Consider the following 18,885-nt stretch of genomic DNA (forward strand, 5'->3'; position numbering starts at 1 on the left):
ATACCCAAATGGCCCCCTTTTTTAGATTCCGTTATAACACCGTTACTTAGTCATCATTTCTCTCTCTTCTATCTCGTTACCTCTCTCTGCCACCTCACCTTATTGCCACACACTTTATTTCTTTTCACCTGGTAAAAGTGGTCCTATCTTTTTTTTTTTAACATTTCAAAAGGCCCCACCCACTAAAAAGTGCTTTCCACCTTTTTTATGTTGAAAGAAAAAGTGCTTTCCACTTGGGAGAAGAAAAACAAACACTAGCTTAGTGGCTTTCTTCTATGTCCCTCTATCACCTTCTCACCGTCCATGGAGGTTGTTTGTAAGTTTTGACTATTGTGGTCGCGTCGGACTAATTTGGAAGCACACTACCCATAAACCCTAAACCACCCTCATCTTCCTTCTTTCACTCATTAATGGCTCCTACTGCTTCCACTTTCAACCCTTCTTTCTCCTCTCTCTCTACCCACTTCAACAACCAACAGGTAACACCCACACTGCCACACACACACTCTCTCTCTCTAACCGATATAAAGGGTTAATATCTCTCTTTTGAAAAATGTTATGTTATAGGGTTTATCGCGTGGATTTCAAGGGGGGAGATTTGCAAGTAGCAGGAAGTTGTTTAGATCATCATTTGTTCTTAAGAAACTTGAATTAAGGTGTTCTATTAATCGGGAAATGGATGTAAAAACATCATCTTTGGCGGACGGTAATGCTTGATCGGTTAATTTCATTGTTCAATTTCACTTCTTTAAACTTCAATTTTGTTCTATTGTGTGATTCTTGAAATTCCCCTCATTTTTTTTTTTTTTTTTACTTGATTTAGGTGGGATAGTGGTGGATAAAGAACCAAGTGTTTCAACAATTTTGATGAATTTTGATAATTCATTTGATCCTTATGGTGCTCTTAGTACCCCTCTTTACCAAACTGCTACATTTAAGCAGGTAACAACTTTAAGATTTTTTTTTTGAACATCAGAATTACAAGATTATAATAGACAATCAGACATTGTATATCTTTCGGCTTAAATACACCATAAGGACTAAATATGCTCATAACTGCCATGAAATTGTCTTAAAGACACTCAAACACTATGATAGAAACTACCCTATAGATCATTATTCATATCCTAGTGGCATAGAATCAACAAATGATGGATTTCCACTTCCACCGAGTTTTGGTCTTCTACCCTCAGAGTGGATGCACTACTGCTGGAGCAGGACCCCAAGTGCACTTTAGAGAGAGCTCTACGACCTAGAAATTGATGTATTTTCTATTAACATCCGAGCTCCTATACTTGATGTCTTATCTTGTCATATATGGTTTAACATTGCATCTTCATATGCTTATACTTGTATATATTGACAGAGTGTCCGATTGTCAATTGTATACATATGAAATAAATTTTCATCTGGGCGATGGAACACTCAGGTTCATGTTCCTCTTTTTGTTCGTCTTTTGTCTTTGTTATGCAGCCATCTGGAACAGAAAACGGCCCGTATGATTACACTAGAAGTGGAAATCCTACCAGAGACGTGTTGGAAAAGTATAAATTACTGTTTTTCGTGTATGTATATATATGTATATCTTACAAGGTTATGCGTAATAACTGCTCGAGCTAAATGAACAGGCTCCTAGCCAAGCTCGATAAGGCAGATCGTGCATTTTGTTTTACTAGCGGAATGGCTGCTTTGGCTACTGTAACACATCTTGTTGGAGCAGGTTCTCACTCACTCTTTAAAATCGTCAATATTTTTTAATTTTATGTTGTTTGCATTTGCTCTATCTAGACTCTGCTCTTTCTGATATGAAATGGACAAATCTTTCAAATCTAGGTCAGGAAATTGTTGCCGGGGATGATATATATGGTGGCTCTGATAGGCTGCTCTCGCGAGTGGTTCCGGGAAAAGGAGTGGTGGTGAAGTTAGTTTGTTATCTCTTAATGTTGTTTGTGTCTGTAACTTCTATAAGTCAGAGCTGAAATTGTGTTACTTTGAATATGCAGACGTGTAAATATGACCGATCTAAGCGAGGTTGCATCAGCTATTGGCCCGGGGACAAAGCTAGTATGGATGGAGAGTCCAACAAACCCTCGCCTCCAGATATCTGATATACGCGTAAGACATTTTTTTTTACTTCGTTTGAAGAGATTTTTGAAATGCAAAAATATATTTTCGACTTCAAAATTTTTTGCTGGTGAAATCTTAATTTGATCTCATTGACAGGCGCCTTAGGTACATGCCTCAATGTAAAAATAGAGGTCTGACGATTATGCCCCAATAGAAATTTTTCTTGGATTTTATAATTTTATGAACTTCATGAATGTGCGCCCGTAAAAATAAGTAATGATTCCGAAAAATAAAAATGACTACATTGGGGGGCAGGGAACCTGGGTCACTGGGTGGCACGGATCATAAAGGATATGATCAAAGGAACATGATTGACATGTCTGAGGAGTGCGAATATACTTTAAAATCAGAAGTGACACCAACGGGAAGTACCGAATTAGTTTTTGTTACAAGATGAACACTTCAAATATGCTAAATGGAGTCATAAAACGATGTGGATGGAGGTGATAACTAGCAACCAAGGATATTTTGATTACCTTGAATGACTAGAGAAGTGATATTAAGATTAAAGTGATCACTACATTCTTGTTTCTGGAAGTTTTCAAGTGTCATATTGTCTGCTTTAACTTGTAGATAATAGTTTAAATGTTCAGAAAGTGAACTCCTAAGAAATACCACAGTAGATTGATGAGAAGAGTTCATCTCATCATTTTTTGTTCATACATATGCTCTTAACCAGTTTGTGGGTTGAAAAGTGTAGTACTATTGTTGCTCGGAGGTTTGAGAAATACCATATGGAGATTTAATCTTTCTTTTCTTGGGGAAATCTTCATTTGATATCACTTTTAGTGGCTGTTTCTACCGTCTTGTTTAACTTATACAGTATCTGATGCCTATAGTTTCAGAGTATTGGAAAAATGAAGTCATTAAGTATTTATGCTATTTTATGTTGGAATTGAGTCAAATTTGTGCTTGTGGAACGATAAATTATGGCATTTAGGCGGCTTTTGTCGTGTTTATGGTTTACCTGAGCTCTTGTTGATGGCAGTTTTTTTCCCTTTAATATTGTAAAATTTGCATTTGCTGCATTCTTGTGGTAACATATCTTTTATATAGCTTTCTTTGGTCGAGGAAAAAATTATGATTCATTTATCTCTTTCTCAAGGCTTTTCGCATTATTTATTTTGATTCCAGAAAGTCTCGGAGATAGCTCATGCAAATGGTGCTATTGTGCTAGTGGACAACAGTATAATGACTTCTGTATTATCACGACCATTAGAACTTGGAGCAGGTAATTACATGTGTATTAAGGTTGTAATCATGGTACTAAATGTTGACAGTTTCCAGCGAGAAGTATGAAATATTTTAATTTCAGATAACACGTACACTCAAAATCATATCTCTGGTTCAGATTTACACTAAAATGACCATAATAATGAGGAATTATTTCTCCGAAGAATATGTTTTGACCGAAATTTTGAGAAAGAGTCAAAATATTAGTACGTCGAATGTTATTTGGCCTTCAGTCAGAACATGCGAAAAAAACAATATGGAAGAACAATTGCGAGCAAACAATAGAGTAATCAAATATATCTAGAGAGAATTGTAGAATAAATATGCTCGAAACATATCTTGATAGAGTTAGAGAAACGCCTTGTAAATCACACATCGTTTAATTTCATCTTCAAGATTTTGTGCATCCACCAAAGACCAAAGAAATAAATTTAGGACTTCATTGTCTTCTTCTCCTCTAGAAACACGATTCATGTGTTCTCCTATCCTCAAGATACAAATACACCTATATTGCTGTGAAATACAAAAAATTAGACGTAATTAAGCTTAAATGCTGCATACACTTATACGTGAAGGGGACATGCAACAAGCTAAGGTTATGATAATTTGGGAACATAGTCTTCTTCTTAAGTAGATCATCCTGAAATTCCTTCCAACATTTGAGATGATATATTAATGTTTGTATGATATGTCGCATTATATAAATTTGCAATTATCTCCAGAGTAGCCGAAGTATTACAATTTTCAGCAGTGCGTGAAACCGGAATTTAATCATGATTTATCTTGCTAATTTCGATTTTTCCATCTTTTCAGATATAGTGATGCACTCGGCTACCAAATTTATAGCTGGGCATAGCGACGTCATGGCAGGTGTTCTTGCTGTCAAGGGAGAAAGGTTTGCATTTTGCTCGACTAACATGATAGAAATCTTTTTCTTGTTTATTTTTAATCGGACGATACTTCTCTTGAAGGAATTAATTAAATTTTTTTTCCAATGGAAAGAGAAATATTCTGTGCAAATAGTTTTGCAATGTGGAAATAGTAACAACTTAAGTGGAAATATTATGCAAGTAATGGAATTATAGGCTTGAATTAGCTGAGGCACCCTTTGCAAATATTTGCACCTCATTGATGCGATGGTGGTGCTTACTTGAGTAACGTAGCACGGGACAATTTCTTGCTAGCATACATGAAGTTTAGCTAAACTAATCATATCTTGATTAATGTGGGCTAGCTAGAAAACCATATTAAACGATTAAGGCATAAATGGAATGTGAAATATTGCGAAATTTCATTTGCTACCAAGCCGAGCCATCTCTCTCTTTTCATTTGCAAGTGCAAACAAAGTGTAAGCTTATTTACATAATGGTGATTAATAAAGGAGAAATCAAATCCATTGCTGAACAGTTGATGTAGTACTCAGAGAAAAAATTTAAAAGGATATGATTGTTTTAGAAAGCAAAACAAAATCGTTTTGCTCCCACAGAAGACGATGATGATGACACCGTGTGCCTATTTATGCATGTAAAACGAGATTTGAAGATGAAGAAAAATTAGAATGTGAAAATTTAGAATAATATCGGCTAGATCTATTTAGATTATTATTATTTTTTATCTCTCTCCAGATCGAAAAAGAGTAAAATTATTTATTGGTATTCAAACTATAAGTTTGACCAAAACGAGATTTTGCAGTTCAGAAAGTTAGAAATTTGATTTACCTTGAGATTGGTATTTGCAACAGATGTGGGTTTTCCTTTCAGTATAGCCTTTTCCTCATCCTGAGTCTGGACTGCTGAGTACATATACTATCATTGAGTTATCAACTGTCCTAGTTACAGTTACCCTGCATTTATGTAAATTTGCTTGTGGTTTTGGTTGGTGACTTAGCAAACATGCTACTCATTTTTTATAACTTCGAGTTCCTTACGAGTTATACTTCTACATCTCAACATTCCATATATCCAGTGGTGGGTCACTTAAGGTTTCGTGTTCTGTTTGTTCCCATCTTTCCCTATTTGGAGCAGCTTGGCAAAAGAAATAGCTTTCTTGCAAAATGCGGAAGGCTCTGGGTTGGCTCCATTTGATTGTTGGGTTTGCTTGCGGGGAATTAAGACCATGGCTTTACGTGTGGAGAAGCAGCAGGTGTGTAATAAATTGCAGATTTTTAGTTCATTGCTTATTAGCAGCTGATGGTTACAACTTACTGCTGCGCCGCTGCCTTGTTCTCGGTTTTGGTTCTTGGTCGAGATTTTAAGTTTTCCTTATTTTTGTTCCTCTAGATAGAAATTTTGCGTTTAAACCGTTTTTCTTGTGTCTTTTTCATTTGTCAGGAGAATGCTCAAAAGATAGCTGAGTTTCTTTCATCTCATCCTCGAGTGAAGAAAGTTAATTATGCTGGTCTACCTGGGCATCCTGGACGATCTTTACACTATTCTCAGGTACCAAAATCTTGTCTCCCTTTTGAATTTTCATACTGACTCGCATGAAATTAACCAAGTCTTCTTTCAGGCAACTGGAGCAGGTTCAGTGCTTAGCTTTTTAACTGGCTCAGTAGCACTCTCAAAGCACATAGTAGACACAACTAAATACTTCAGCATAGCCGTCAGTTTTGGTAAATATCGATCCCTTTCATCTTAATAGTTGAAAAGTTCTGCTTACAGTTATCGACTATAACCACAATGCTTATCGCTTCTTGTAGGAAGCGTGAAGTCACTCATTAGCATGCCTTGTTTCATGTCCCATGCAAGCATACCTGCTTCAGTTCGTGAGTCAAGGGGTTTAACTGAAGATCTTGTTCGAATATCTGTGGGTATTGAGGATGTAAATGATTTGATTGCTGACTTAGATAATGCAATTAGATCTGGACCTCTTTTATAAGGTGATGCTTACTCTACTTGCACCACATTTTCTTTTTTACTCGGCCCTTTTCTTTTCGGTCGATTCTGTGTTGAGAATATCTTTCTTTTATTGTATTTATCAATTGACTAGATCAGAGATGATGTATTACTAATGGTATAACTCGTTGTCGAGTTCGTGAATGAAATCATTTTTTATCTTCACTTTTGTTTCCGTACCACCACCACAATCAGTCGAAGAGTTTATCGCAGGCTTCACCTCAAATAAATTAATAAGCTTCGCTTTTGGCGTCCCTAAAATGTTGTAAAATGATAGTATTAATATATCCTTAATGACCACTTATATTATGGATACTGGATAAAGTGACAGAGAGTACAAGCAAACATTGTACATCAACATTCCAAATAGTGAACAAGGCAAGGTTGCAGGAATATGTTTTGGTGATAAACACTATTTAAGATCTTATACAGCTTTTTGAACAACTGACATGCCTGACTTATGGAATAGAGACAGCCATTAGAAATCTTGGGATATGCCGCTCTTCTGTCAGCAATTTCCGACATCCACCATTTTGATCGTACGATAAGAACCCATATTCCCTTTTGTCCAAGTAAGTACCTATGAATATTCCAGAATAATTTCAAAGGCGTGGGTAGGCTTGTATGCCTCCAACGAATGTTGCTTCGACGGATGCAGATACCTCTGCTTCTAACTCATCCCATGAACTGGTAGAAAGCACCACAAAGTCCGCCAGTTTTCCAGGAGATAAAGATCCCAAGTCATTGTCAAGGAAGCTGGCATAAGCAGCTGAGATTGTTGACCTGCCATGTCGTAGTCGTACCAAATATCAGTTCAGAACAACATCATAGCTCATTAGTCAAAGTAGAAATCAATGTTAAATAGGTAAGCCGATCCATGAAGAGATGGATTTTGCAGTACAACCAAGTTTGAAAGACGAAGAAGAGAAAAAGGAAAGTGAAATCCATGAATTCTCAGTGTCATATGAGACAACAGAATAAAAATATTTAGTTGGTATTTGATAGAGCAAAAGATCATGTTGAAGAATCGAAATGGGTTAGGTTTCCTTACGCCTTTAAAGCATCGTCAAGTGTAATACATTCCGATTCGATCCATGAGTTTTTCCAACCGGGAGGAATTCTCCTCATTGAAGTTCTAATCGCTCCCAATGGGTTTATTTTTGCTACCTGCAGTCAACGAGCTGATCATGATTTCAAGATTCTCCACAATCATAGCTAAATGATAACATAACATAAAATTAAACAATAACAGAGTAAACAAATCGTTAATTAAGAGGATAAATCTCTCACTGGCCAATCGGAACCAAAGGCTAGCTTTGCATTGCTAGCTAAGAGCGATCTAAGCATGAATGGTCCCTTTGCAGCCCTTTCCACACCAAGCTTCTTCTCGGCTGTTTCAGCATCACCCAATAAGTGATCTGGCTGTTGAGGGTATCATTCAATCACATTAACATATAACACGTTAGATCAATATTTCAGTACCCAGAAGAGGAAATTAAGAGTCGAATAGAATGTTACTGAAAAAGCATGAATAGTAATGTTGATGAAAAGAGTTAGCTGAACCTGCACCGAGGCAATGATACTTTGTTCACCAAAACGGGTTACTGATCCAGGTGCCAAATGTTGGGCGTGTTCAACCTGAAAACGTTTCATTTCCATGACAATATAAATTTCAGATTCACCATTAAGATCATATCGATTACTTAAATATTTGTAAGAGATAAATAAAAAAAGTTGAGCTCATAGATTGAGTACCCTGAACCTTCGATGTCTCTTCCCGTTTGAAGATGCAACAGATTTATACAAGTCTAATATCAAGTCATTTGCTTTATCACCTATAGCATGAATTGCAACCTGAATTTAGACAACCCGAACTTTTAATGATAATTCTACATTCAACAAGCTTAGGGAGAAAATTTAGTAATGGAGTAGTGGGGAGTTGTTAGGAGGAGAGACAACCTGGAGACCTGATTTATCCGACGCCAACGTCATATTTTGAAGTGCATCAAGTTGTGTCACTTGAAGACCATAATTATCAGGTTCATCCACGTAAGGCTAGAGAAAATAGTTGTAAAACTCAGCCATAAGATACTTTTAGTCTATAGTGAAAAAACTCGAACCATATACAAAACCAAGAAATCATGCTTCGTAGTACAACCAAACAGCAGTGGAGAAATCAAACCAGAATATCATTCGGGATAAAAAACATGTTTTAAGAAACTAACCTATATCTTGATATCGCAAACTATATATACCGTTGAGAGCTTGCCATAAATTACGTATGATTACAGGGATAGGCTTAAGATATTCAGTTTCACATGCATTTCTATACAGTTCTAAAAAACAATAAAGATAGAACCTAAACAACTTAGACATTTCATGAATGACTTGGACGGATATATTCTCTCATGAATCTCATTCTGGGTAGGGTTACTTATAACTGCAGCTCCATGTAGTGATATGAAAACATCACATACTTGTTCAAAAAAAAATATATTATTGTTAAAGATATTTCAAAAGTGCATTTATGACATCATAACGAGCATAACCTCATGAAAAAGTGCACTGTTGGAACCCAGGGATCCATCAGCAAAAGCCTTAACACCACCCAAGTAAAGCCATTCGCTTATAACCCTACCTGTTCTGCTGACAAGATCCTTAACAAAAGATAGAAAAAGAAGAAATGAATAAGCACATAAAATTACAGATCTGGAGCTTCCCTAAACTCTCAGACTCTGACTACCTAGTTGTTGCTTCAAAGAAGAAAAGAGTCGAAGACTTCAATGGAGAAGCTGGCCAGATTTTGACAGTAAAAGATATCTAGAATTCTGCTCTAGTCATTACCTTCTCACACTTTTTTCCATTTCAAAGTATCACTCGTAATGCTTAGTAAGTCCACGATACATAGGTTTGGTTGTTACAACAGATGAACTGACACTGTTAAGCATCGTGGATTATCTAACCAGAAAAATGTATCGTTCTCTATTTCCAGCATAATGAAACATTGAAACATATTAACAAAAAGAGTGAAAAAGTTTTAATGTCGTCTAACAGAATGTCGTACTAGTAAACGTGACCATGTTTCCATTGGAAAAAATAAGCAAACTCGGATCAGCATTTGCCCCTTTGAATCGGCCCATTGGTACACATCTGTGGAAATGAAAGTAGGATTACTGCAAGCACTCAAGGTTGAAGTCGAAGAATATAAACACCAAAATTTGAAGGAATTCAACAGGAGGGGAAAAACATATATTGGAAGCAAGAGAAGAGGGAATAACTCTTTATAGCATCATAGTAAGAATGGAAGTTGGAGAGTAGTAAAACCTGAAAAATCTTCCCAGACATTGCTTACATCTGCACCAGGAAAAAATCTTCCAAAGTCAACAACTGTTGTCACCCCTCTCGTAAGTGCAAATTCGCTAGCTCTTACTAATGCATTCCGTCTGTCTTCCACTGAAGCCTTGGGAATGAAAGGGAAAAGAAGCTTCATTGCAGAATCAATCAACAACCCAGTTGGTTCTACATGTGAAGATAAAGTATTTCACTTAGTTTAGCCTCAGATTAAACACCTCATTACATAGAAATTATTACATATAAATCTAATTTCGACTAATGCAGAAAGACCACTTGAGACCGATGTCTAAAGAAATAGTAGCAATTACTATTTAGAACACTAGGAATTTATTTCGCTTTCATACCATTTTTATATCCTACTGTATTTTTTCGTAAATTATCCTGTCAAAGCTTTTTCCAATTGTCAACGACGACATGATATATTAAATACTGCACACATAAAACATGATAAAATAGAAAGTTCAAATTTTACCTCCACTAGCGGTTTTTACAATAGTACCACCAACAGGATCTTCTGTACAATTAGTAATTCCAGACATCTTTAGAGCCAATAAATTTGCAACCCCCATGTGACCATCCATGCGTGACAGCCAGACCTAGATTTTAGAGGATCCTTATAGCCGTCATTATGCACAACTAGATGCCGTAAGCACGCTTATATACTTAAAAATTTGTGGTTTCTCACAGGATTGTTAGGCGTAATATCATCAATCCAAGATGCAGTCGGCAAGTCTCCACCCCATAGGTCGTGGTTCCATCCACCACCTAATATCCAGCATCCTTGATGCTTATCTGAAAACGCAAATAGTAAGGAAAATGTTTCATAGCATAAATTAGAGAACGTGACTGAAGTTCAAGAGGACTGAAAGAGCCTAAAACCCATAATTTATTTAGCAAGTGTATTTACAAAGTCCAGCCTTAGGCTGTATACAGTTGTACCTTTTCAAATTGATTTGAAGATAATTCATCTAATCAATTGCACACAGTGAGACAGGGGAAGGAAACATCTCTTCAACTCTCCCGCCCAGAGATGTACGTGAGGTTTAGTGTACTGTTGGTCGAGAGAGTGTTTGGATATTTTTGTGATTGATAGGTAAGCTGTTTCGCTTGATTCGCTCCTAGGTCCTAAAACAGAACATGGATCGCTACTCGGAGTGAGGAAATCAAATCCAACGCTCAATGTAATTGTCTAGTCTATTATGAAATCATTGAAATGTAAGAATAAAACAGCAACAAGTGGTCGACATTATTCTGTTACAGTATAGGATGCTGGGTATATTAAGGAAATCCGAAAAATGTAAGAAGCATAATGAAGTTGTTTACCTTTTAAAGCTTCTTCCACCTTTTGTACAAACTCTTCTCTGCTAGTTACACCATAGAGTACAACTTGTTCCATCTGATCCACAGTTATCATATTACCATCAGTTTAACATTTGGCCAGATACGTATACAGTATACAGCATAGTTGTATGACATGTTCACAAATTGACCACACTTTTTTAAGCACGAGACAAAACATGCTCCAATAAGAAATGAAAGGATTGACTAATGTTAGGATATTTGATGCAGAAGAAATAGCTGAACAGATTGAAGAGGAAATGGGCCATTGTCAAATCTTGATGAAAATCAAAATTAGCTTCCTACTAAAACTCTATAACAATTGGAATTAGGCATAGCAATGGGCCATGGTGATTTCGGGCTCCGTTCAGTATTCAGTCCTGCCTGGGATGGTTAGAACCACACTCTATCCAAGCAACCAAGGTCAGATAGGCTAATCAAAAACTTTATAAGCTCAATAACCTTCGGACTTGGACGGGGAGGGCGTGATCAGCCAAATTCTTTTTGAAAGAGAAAATACTTGAACTACCGTCAGTCCAGGTTCAAACAAGGCTTAAGGTTCCTTGACGAAGCCAAGATTCTAAACCCTGGACCTAGGTTCACTCATTAAAAAAAACGGTTGGCCCAGGATCAAGAATGTGGTTCATATTGACACCCTTAATATCCGGATTCAATCACCGATAAGTTGATAAAGTTAGGAGATCACATCCATACTAAAAAATTTCATAGACTACTACAAAAGGGGGGAGGGGGACTTCACAAAATTAGGGTGTTTCAAAACCTGCAAACCTCCAGAAATCAAGTGTGCATGAGAATCAAAAAATCCTGGAACTACAATCTTCCCTTGAAGATCCAATTCTTTAGTTCCATCGCCAAGTAACTCCTGCAATCACTACATCTTTATAAGTCACGACATATACACAAATACCATAATCAATATTTCAAGAGGATGAAAAAGAAAAATTTAATACAAAAGAAATAAGTTGAGTCATTTTGAAAGATACATGCCTAACATAAACAAACATTTTAAAGTAACACCAATTTGACGTGTTCGGGATTCCCCTTGCGTAGGAATAACAATAGTGTTCACTCGGAATGTGATTCCTGATGCATTCCCGTGCACCAAACACTAATATTGAATGTGATTCCTGGTAATTGCATTTCATTCTCAAGCGCCAAACATGGGTTTCTAGTTTTATTCTTCTCAAAAGAAATTGAAGGAAGAGTTGATATCATAGAAGAATGGAAATGTAAAGAACAAACAGACCTGAACAAAAGAAAGGTTGCCTATTCGGATAACACGATGACTACGAATAGCCATAGCTTCAGCAAAAGGAAGAGATGAATTGCTGGTATAGATTAAAGCATTTGTTACCACCAAATCTGCTGCTCCCACCTCTGACTCTGTTAATTTTGTTGATGATTTCATCATACTCACTAACCCCACTATCAAGAGAACAAGGAGAAGAAAATTTCCTTAACTAATTAATCAATCAAAATAAAACAAAACCCAGAGTTCATATTTGGTTATGGTTTTGTAGAAGAATTATAGACTTACATCTATGAAGAGTAAAAGATGGAAGCAAGAAGATTGAGAGAAGAGCAACAACTGAGGCTGAAAGTAAGATCAGGATATTCATCTTTTCCTTAATCTCCACTCATATAAAACACAACTACTTCTGATTGCTGCTGTTGCCTGTTTTTTTTTTTTTTTTTTTTGTTGTTGAACTTGAAGATGATGGTGGTTCCTAAACCCTTTCACTGTGTGTGTTTTGACTTTTGAGTTTCTTCTTTTTATTTTGGGTTAATTTCAAATTTGGCCCCGATTTGTGACCAACTGAAAAATCAGGCCCTCGTATTTGTCTAACATTACAATTTTGGCCCCGAGATAATGATTTCGTTAGTCAAACTTAACCGTAAATATTTTTTTCGTCTTTCCACTCTCCTACTACCATTACCATCTACTTCACCATCTTCTCTCTCTTTTTCTAGACCAGAAACCCCGTTGAACTCCAGGGGGCCTATGCAACCACGTGGAATAAGAAGTTTTACGGTTGATGTCAATTAAGATCTGGTTTGCTCGAAGAGTAATCTATTTATTTCTTTCTTTTGTTTGTTTGCTCGAAAAATAATCAAACATAAATGAAACAAGTTTATATTCTTAAATTTATTTTTCTTGTTAGAAACACAAATTGAAACGCAATTGTTTTGAAGTCTATCGATATGTTCAACTCAATTTTGTTTGGAGTGATGTTTATTGATTTTGATATTGTAGTTTGTTGGTATGTCTAAAAAAAATAAATCATAAACAATTTGCTTTCGTTTCCTATACTTTTTTTGTATCTTTATCTATGATTTATTCAAATTTGAGTTTGAAAAAAGAAGAGAAAAGGGTTAATTTTTTTAATCTCGCTTTCTTTAGTCTTTATAAATTTTTGAAAAGATAGTCCCGAAATCCAATTTTGTGACACGGAATGGGTAATTAGTCATCGCTCGACAAAAGAAAAGTGATTAGTCCAATTTTTCTAATCAATCTTATATTTAGACAAAATTAATGGAAGAAAAATAATTTTTCCAGAACCAAAATATCCACCGCTTATGAAATTTCGCAAATTCGCATATTGCATTATGATTTTTCAATACAAACAAGACAACAAAATACCTTATTAACAAGCTTATCATGATACAGTTGTTCATAATATTTTATAAACAAAAAGCAATCATATTTTTTAAGGCGTTTCTTTCTCCCTTTAGAATTTTCGTACTTTCACAACACATTGTAAACTATCGTACTACATAAATATTTGTTCATAATACGTTATTTCCCACTAGGTCATTTCTTCGGTGCGTCGTGTTGAAAATGCGGAGGGGCACAAAACTCCCTTTCCAATCCGTGGATCTCTCACTTGTTTTTTTGACGAAACAAAATCTCCTACCTATATTTAGATCTAAAATAGAGATATCAAATCTTTTTCCAAGTGATTTTGACCCAACAATTGCTAGCTTAGTCGGTAGTATATCAACTCTAGAACCCCGAAGATCCCAAGTTCGATTCAGAGCAGAGGTTGACGGTATAAATAATGACGTATAGGGTAATCTATACGGCCTTAAAGAGTCTTATCAAAATAGTTAACGCCAGTTACAAGCATATTTTGTCATTTGAGGTCACAAAACCATAAATGTAATGTAAATATGTAGGGCTGGGAAAACGGTCCGGAAACCCGCGATCCGGCCTGAACCGTGAGAGACCGATGACCGAAGCAGCCCCGAGCCGGGCTAACCCGGCCCGATATATCGGGCTAATAGGGTCGGGACTCGGACAGGTTCTCAATTCCGAGTCCCGGCCCGTTAAGCCGTCCGAGTCCCGGCCCGATTGGTTGCCCGTTAGTATAGCCCGATAAGTTGGTCGTTTGTAGAGCCCGAATAGTAGCCCGTCGGTAAGCCCGAAAGTCCGCGAGTTTTTCTTTAATCCAAGGGCTGAGATTAAATAATATCTCAGCCGTTGGATTAAATCAGACCACCTATAAATACCCCCCTCTTCTCTGGGTAAAAACCCTAATGCCTCTCACCGAACCCTATCTGCATCTCTCTCTCTCTCTCTCCGCCGCTCTCTCTCTCTCTTTCCGCCCCTCTCTCTCTCTCTTTCAGCCTCAAACTATTATCTCTCTCTAGTATCTCCATTAAAGAACACTAGGGTTAAACATTGTTGCGAACTCGAAGGTTATTGTTGATCGTCCTTGCCTTGGTGCCTCTCAATATGGTTAGTACATCATCATCTCTCTGTCATTTTCCGTTAAAGACTACATGTGGGTTGAAGTTGGTCGAAGTTTATGATTACTTATGGTCGAAGTCTCTGATCTCTCTGATGGTTAGTTCATAATGGGTATACGCTGATGATCTTCGGATCAAAGGACACGGTTAAGCCTTCAAACTCATCTTAGGGTCAGATCTCTTATTTATTTGATGTTATTTAATTTATTTGATGTTATTTATTGAATGTTTTTGTTAACGGTTGTAATGTGTAATGAATAATGTTTATAACATTATTTGTTATGATTATATGTGAAGATCTCGACTCTAACGAGTCAGATCTGTTTGATCAGACAGATCACAGTCCTAAACCTTTGATCTGTCTGATCAAATAGATCAGATCTATAATGTATTTGTCATGTAATTTTTTTTTTGTGGTTGATGTACTTGTAAACAAGAAAAAATAGTGGATTATTTTTTTTTTAGTTCTGAAACAGAACTCAACTCATTTGAGTCTGATCTGTTTAATCAGACAGATCTAACTATCGATTTGTCTGATCAAACAGATCAGAGTGTCTGTTTCAGAACGATTACATAAATAGATCATAGTATCATACTATCATAGTTCATTGATAAGTATGATACTATGATTATCACATACAAAGTAGAGGATGTTTTAAATATTTTTTTAGTTCTGAAACAGATCTATCTAATTTGAGTCTGATCTATTTAATCAGACAGATCTGACTATCGATCTGTCTGATCAAATAGATAAGATTTTTCTGTTTCAGAACCATTAGATGGAATGGAATAATGGATAGTCATAGAGATATCATACAAATATACGATCGGCCCTAATGATCTTGCCTTCATCAACCATTAGGAGTTTTCTAAACCAATATTCTCTGTTTTTCAAACTAATCTTCTCTGTTTTTCTTTCTTTTTTAAAACAAATAAGTTTTTTAAACTCCCTTCTTTCTGTTTTCTTTTTCTACAACAACATTTTCAAATTTTTTTTTTTTCAACTATTCTTCTCTCTTTCTCTCTCTGGTTTTTTTCAAACAACCAAGTTTTCTTTTTTAAAACAATTAAGTTATTTTCTTTCAACTTTGTTCTAAAGTTCTCTCTTTCTTTCTTAAAACTTGGTTCTAAACTTCTCTCTTTCTTTCTTAAAACAACAAGACTCTTCTTCTCTCTTTCTTTCTTAAAACAACAATATTTCTAACTTACTATGTTTCTAAAACTTCTCTTCTCTCTTTCTTCTCCCTTCTCTGTCTTTTTTTTAAAACTTCTGTGTTCTAAGTTTTAACTACTTTGTTTCTACCTTCTTTTCCAACTTCTTTTTTTCTATCTTCTAAGTTCTTAAACTTATTTGTTCTGAACTTGTATATTTCCAACTTCTATGTTTCTTACCTTCTCTGTAGGACTCATGATTTCAGACTGGATCACTTGTCATTCCAATTTTGGATGCTTTGTTTAAACACTTAGAAGGACCGAATTGATGAAGAACCTAAATGGTTCTCCCAATTGTGGACACTTCTTTGTTGTTAGAACACTGTAACCAAAATGGGTGATTCAAGGAAGCTGGTTAGAAATTGAATGTCCGAACGAAAATTGATGTTCCTACAAACCGATGATGAATTTCGTTATCTTAGTTCTCTTCACATGAACTCAGCTTAGTAGAATGACTTTCTATGTTGGTTGTGGTTCTACTTAGGTTGATTTGACGGAGAGTCAGAGTGGTGCTCATGGAGAAATATCTCCTGCTGGTACTGCTGATCCTCCTGTTCCTGGTGTGTCTGCTCCTGCTGGTTCTCCCACAGGCGAAGTAGATGTGCAGACTGGAAAATCAACCTGTACGAGAGGCAGAACTTCTAAGGTTTGGGACTTTTATTCCTTTCATGATGCTCCTGATCCTAAAAATGGAGGCAAGAACATTAAAATGGCCAAATGCAACTTTTGTGGTGTTTCTCGAAATTCGAAATCTTCTAATGGGACAACCCATTTCAAGAGACACACATTTAAGTGTGCTAAAGCACTAAAAATCGACTTATCTCAATCAAAGTTGGTACAAAATCCAAACAGCGGAAATATGGTTCATTTCCAGTTTAGTCAGTCGAGAGCTCGCAAAAACACGATCAAGCTTTTAATCCTTCGCGAGTTGCCGATGCAATTTGTGGAGGACCCTTTCTTTGAATTTTATATTACTGATTCCTTCCATCCTGGGTTCAAGTCTTTTTCTAGGAGCACAGTTAGAAATGATATCCTTAAATATTTTAAGGAAGAAAAAGATGCACTTAGAAATGATTTACTTAGTGCTCCTGGTCGAATTGCTCTTACTTCTGATATCTGGTCTTCGAACCAGAGGCTTAGTTACATGTGCATAACTGCGCATTACATCGATGAGATTTGGTGTGTCCTGGTCGAATTGCTCTTACTTCTGATATCTGGGGAACACATTGCCAATGTTTTGTATGATAAGTTAACTAATGATTGGATGATATCTGGCAAAGTGTTTTCTCTGTCAATGGATAATGTCAGTGCAAATACAGTGTCTGTTTCTCGATTAATCGAGTTAATGCCTCATTTACCATTGAGAGGCGAATTATTTCATGTTCGATGTTGCTGTCATATCTTGAACTTAGTTGTTCAGGATGGTTTTAAAGTTCCTCAGTTTAAAGAAATGCTTACACGGTTAAAAGGTTGTCCTGAATATATCGCTGCATCGGAGACTCGAAATGCACAATTTCGAACACATTGTGAATCAAAGAATTATTCTCCTAAAAAATTGCAGTTGGATGTAAAACATCGTTGGAATTCAACCTATCTTATGTTGACAAGTGCCTTTCCGTTTAAGGATCCGATTGACTCGTTCTTATCTGATCGATCTCCACCTTTTGTCTTATCGAGTAGTGATTGGCAGCGCGCCAATTTGTTGTACAAGTTTTTGAATCCTTTTTATGAGGCAACCAACTTCTTTTCTGGTGTTGATTATGTGACTTCTAACTCCGTCTTGGAGTATTTGGTTGATATTGGGATGGTATTTTTGGATAATCGAGATGATCCTATGTTCGCGGGCATTATTCATTCGATGGAAGCTAAATTTTGCAAGTATTGGGGTGAAACTCCCGTATTGTTTGGTATTGCATGTATTTTAGATCCAAGGATCAAAATGAAAGTTGATATGCTCTTAACTGAACTTGAGAACTGTTTCGATAGTTCGTCTCATGTTATCAAGTGTTCTACTGAGCAATCTATCACCATGATCGGCAAGTTACGTCAATTATTTAAAGAGTATACGGCTGATTTGAGTGTGCCTACATCCGTTTCTTCATCGTCTATTGTTGATCAACCCGAGAGTGAGCCTGATGGATCGTCTAGGCGTGGTGCTTTTTGGAGAAGTATTAAGAGAGTCCGAAAGGACCCCATAGCTACCGCTTCCGAAGAAATATCTAGATATGAGTCGGAGCCAGATCCTTCGGTCGATAATATTGAAAAGTTTGATGTTTTGGGTTGGTGGAGTGAGAACGAAAAGAGGTATCCGATATTGTCCCGAATAACACGTGATGTTCTTGCCGTCCCGGTTTCGACTGTTGCTTCCGATTCGGCTTTCTCTTTAGGTAAAAGAATTTTGGGGGACTATCGGAGTAGCCTAACCTCGGAAATGTTGGAGTGTTGTGTTTGTCTTAAGGATTGGTGGAAACATGAGCTTAATGTTACTTTGAAGGAGTTTGATCCGTTAAACGACGGGTTTCCCGAACCAACTCCTAGTCCTAGCATGTCTCAAGTTCAATTGCTCGATTAATGGAGGAAAATGTAACTTTTTGTTTATATTTTGGACCTTTTGGTACTTTTTGTTATTAACATGGGTGATTATGTAATTTTGTTTATTATATAATCTGATAATCATATATATAATGATTGGTATTTTAATTAATTATTGTTTTTTATTAAATAATTGTTTTATTATTAAATTATTGTTTATTTTATTTTTTTTAATAATTCTTTAAAACCCGAGCCCGCCCGACCCGAGCCCTTTGAAACCCGTTCGAGTAGCCGGGCTCGGACGGGCTACGGGCACTTCAAGTCATTGATTCGCCCGGCCCGATCTGCCCGACTCACTACCTCGGGCTCGGCTAAGCCGAGCCCGAGCCCGAGCCCGCCCGATTCCCACCTCTACCTAAATGTA

General features: G+C 36.6%; 2 protein-coding genes across 3 annotated transcripts; one reads left to right on the top strand and one right to left on the bottom strand.

Moving 5' to 3' along the window:
- The first annotated feature begins 188 nt into the window (after positions 1-188).
- LOC147560035 (cystathionine beta-lyase, chloroplastic-like) lies at positions 189-6,419 on the top strand. Its single transcript, XM_086662029.1, has 13 exons — positions 189-479; positions 568-706; positions 824-942; positions 1,474-1,544; positions 1,629-1,720; positions 1,834-1,921; positions 2,004-2,115; positions 3,262-3,358; positions 4,174-4,255; positions 5,385-5,502; positions 5,691-5,798; positions 5,869-5,971; positions 6,059-6,419. Exons 1-13 carry the CDS (start codon positions 411-413, stop codon positions 6,235-6,237), a joined length of 1,377 nt encoding a protein of 458 aa, XP_086518155.1. The 5' UTR covers positions 189-410; the 3' UTR covers positions 6,238-6,419.
- Positions 6,420-6,539: 120 nt separating this feature from the next.
- Positions 6,540-12,718, bottom strand: LAF3 (Amidohydrolase family). Of its 2 annotated transcripts, none has more exons than XM_086662027.1 (15): positions 12,505-12,718; positions 12,214-12,392; positions 11,728-11,829; positions 10,932-11,004; positions 10,294-10,400; positions 10,081-10,204; positions 9,579-9,773; positions 9,319-9,404; positions 8,804-8,911; positions 8,214-8,309; positions 8,010-8,108; positions 7,818-7,892; positions 7,545-7,676; positions 7,306-7,421; positions 6,540-7,037 (listed from the first exon to the last, which is right to left on the bottom strand). In XM_086662027.1, the coding sequence occupies exons 1-15, from the start codon at positions 12,584-12,586 to the stop codon at positions 6,857-6,859; spliced, it is 1,755 nt and encodes a 584-aa protein (XP_086518153.1). In that variant the 5' UTR covers positions 12,587-12,718; the 3' UTR covers positions 6,540-6,856. The 2 variants fall into 2 exon arrangements, with proteins under 2 accessions (XP_086518153.1, XP_086518154.1); XM_086662028.1 differs by having other exon boundaries at positions 11,736-11,829; positions 12,505-12,715.
- Positions 12,719-18,885: the final 6,167 nt, after the last annotated feature.

Source organism: Eschscholzia californica, unplaced genomic scaffold, assembly GCF_041429995.1.
Source record: "Eschscholzia californica isolate CP2 unplaced genomic scaffold, dmEscCali1.0.p SCAF_2, whole genome shotgun sequence".
Lineage (NCBI taxonomy): Eukaryota > Viridiplantae > Streptophyta > Magnoliopsida > Ranunculales > Papaveraceae > Eschscholzia > Eschscholzia californica.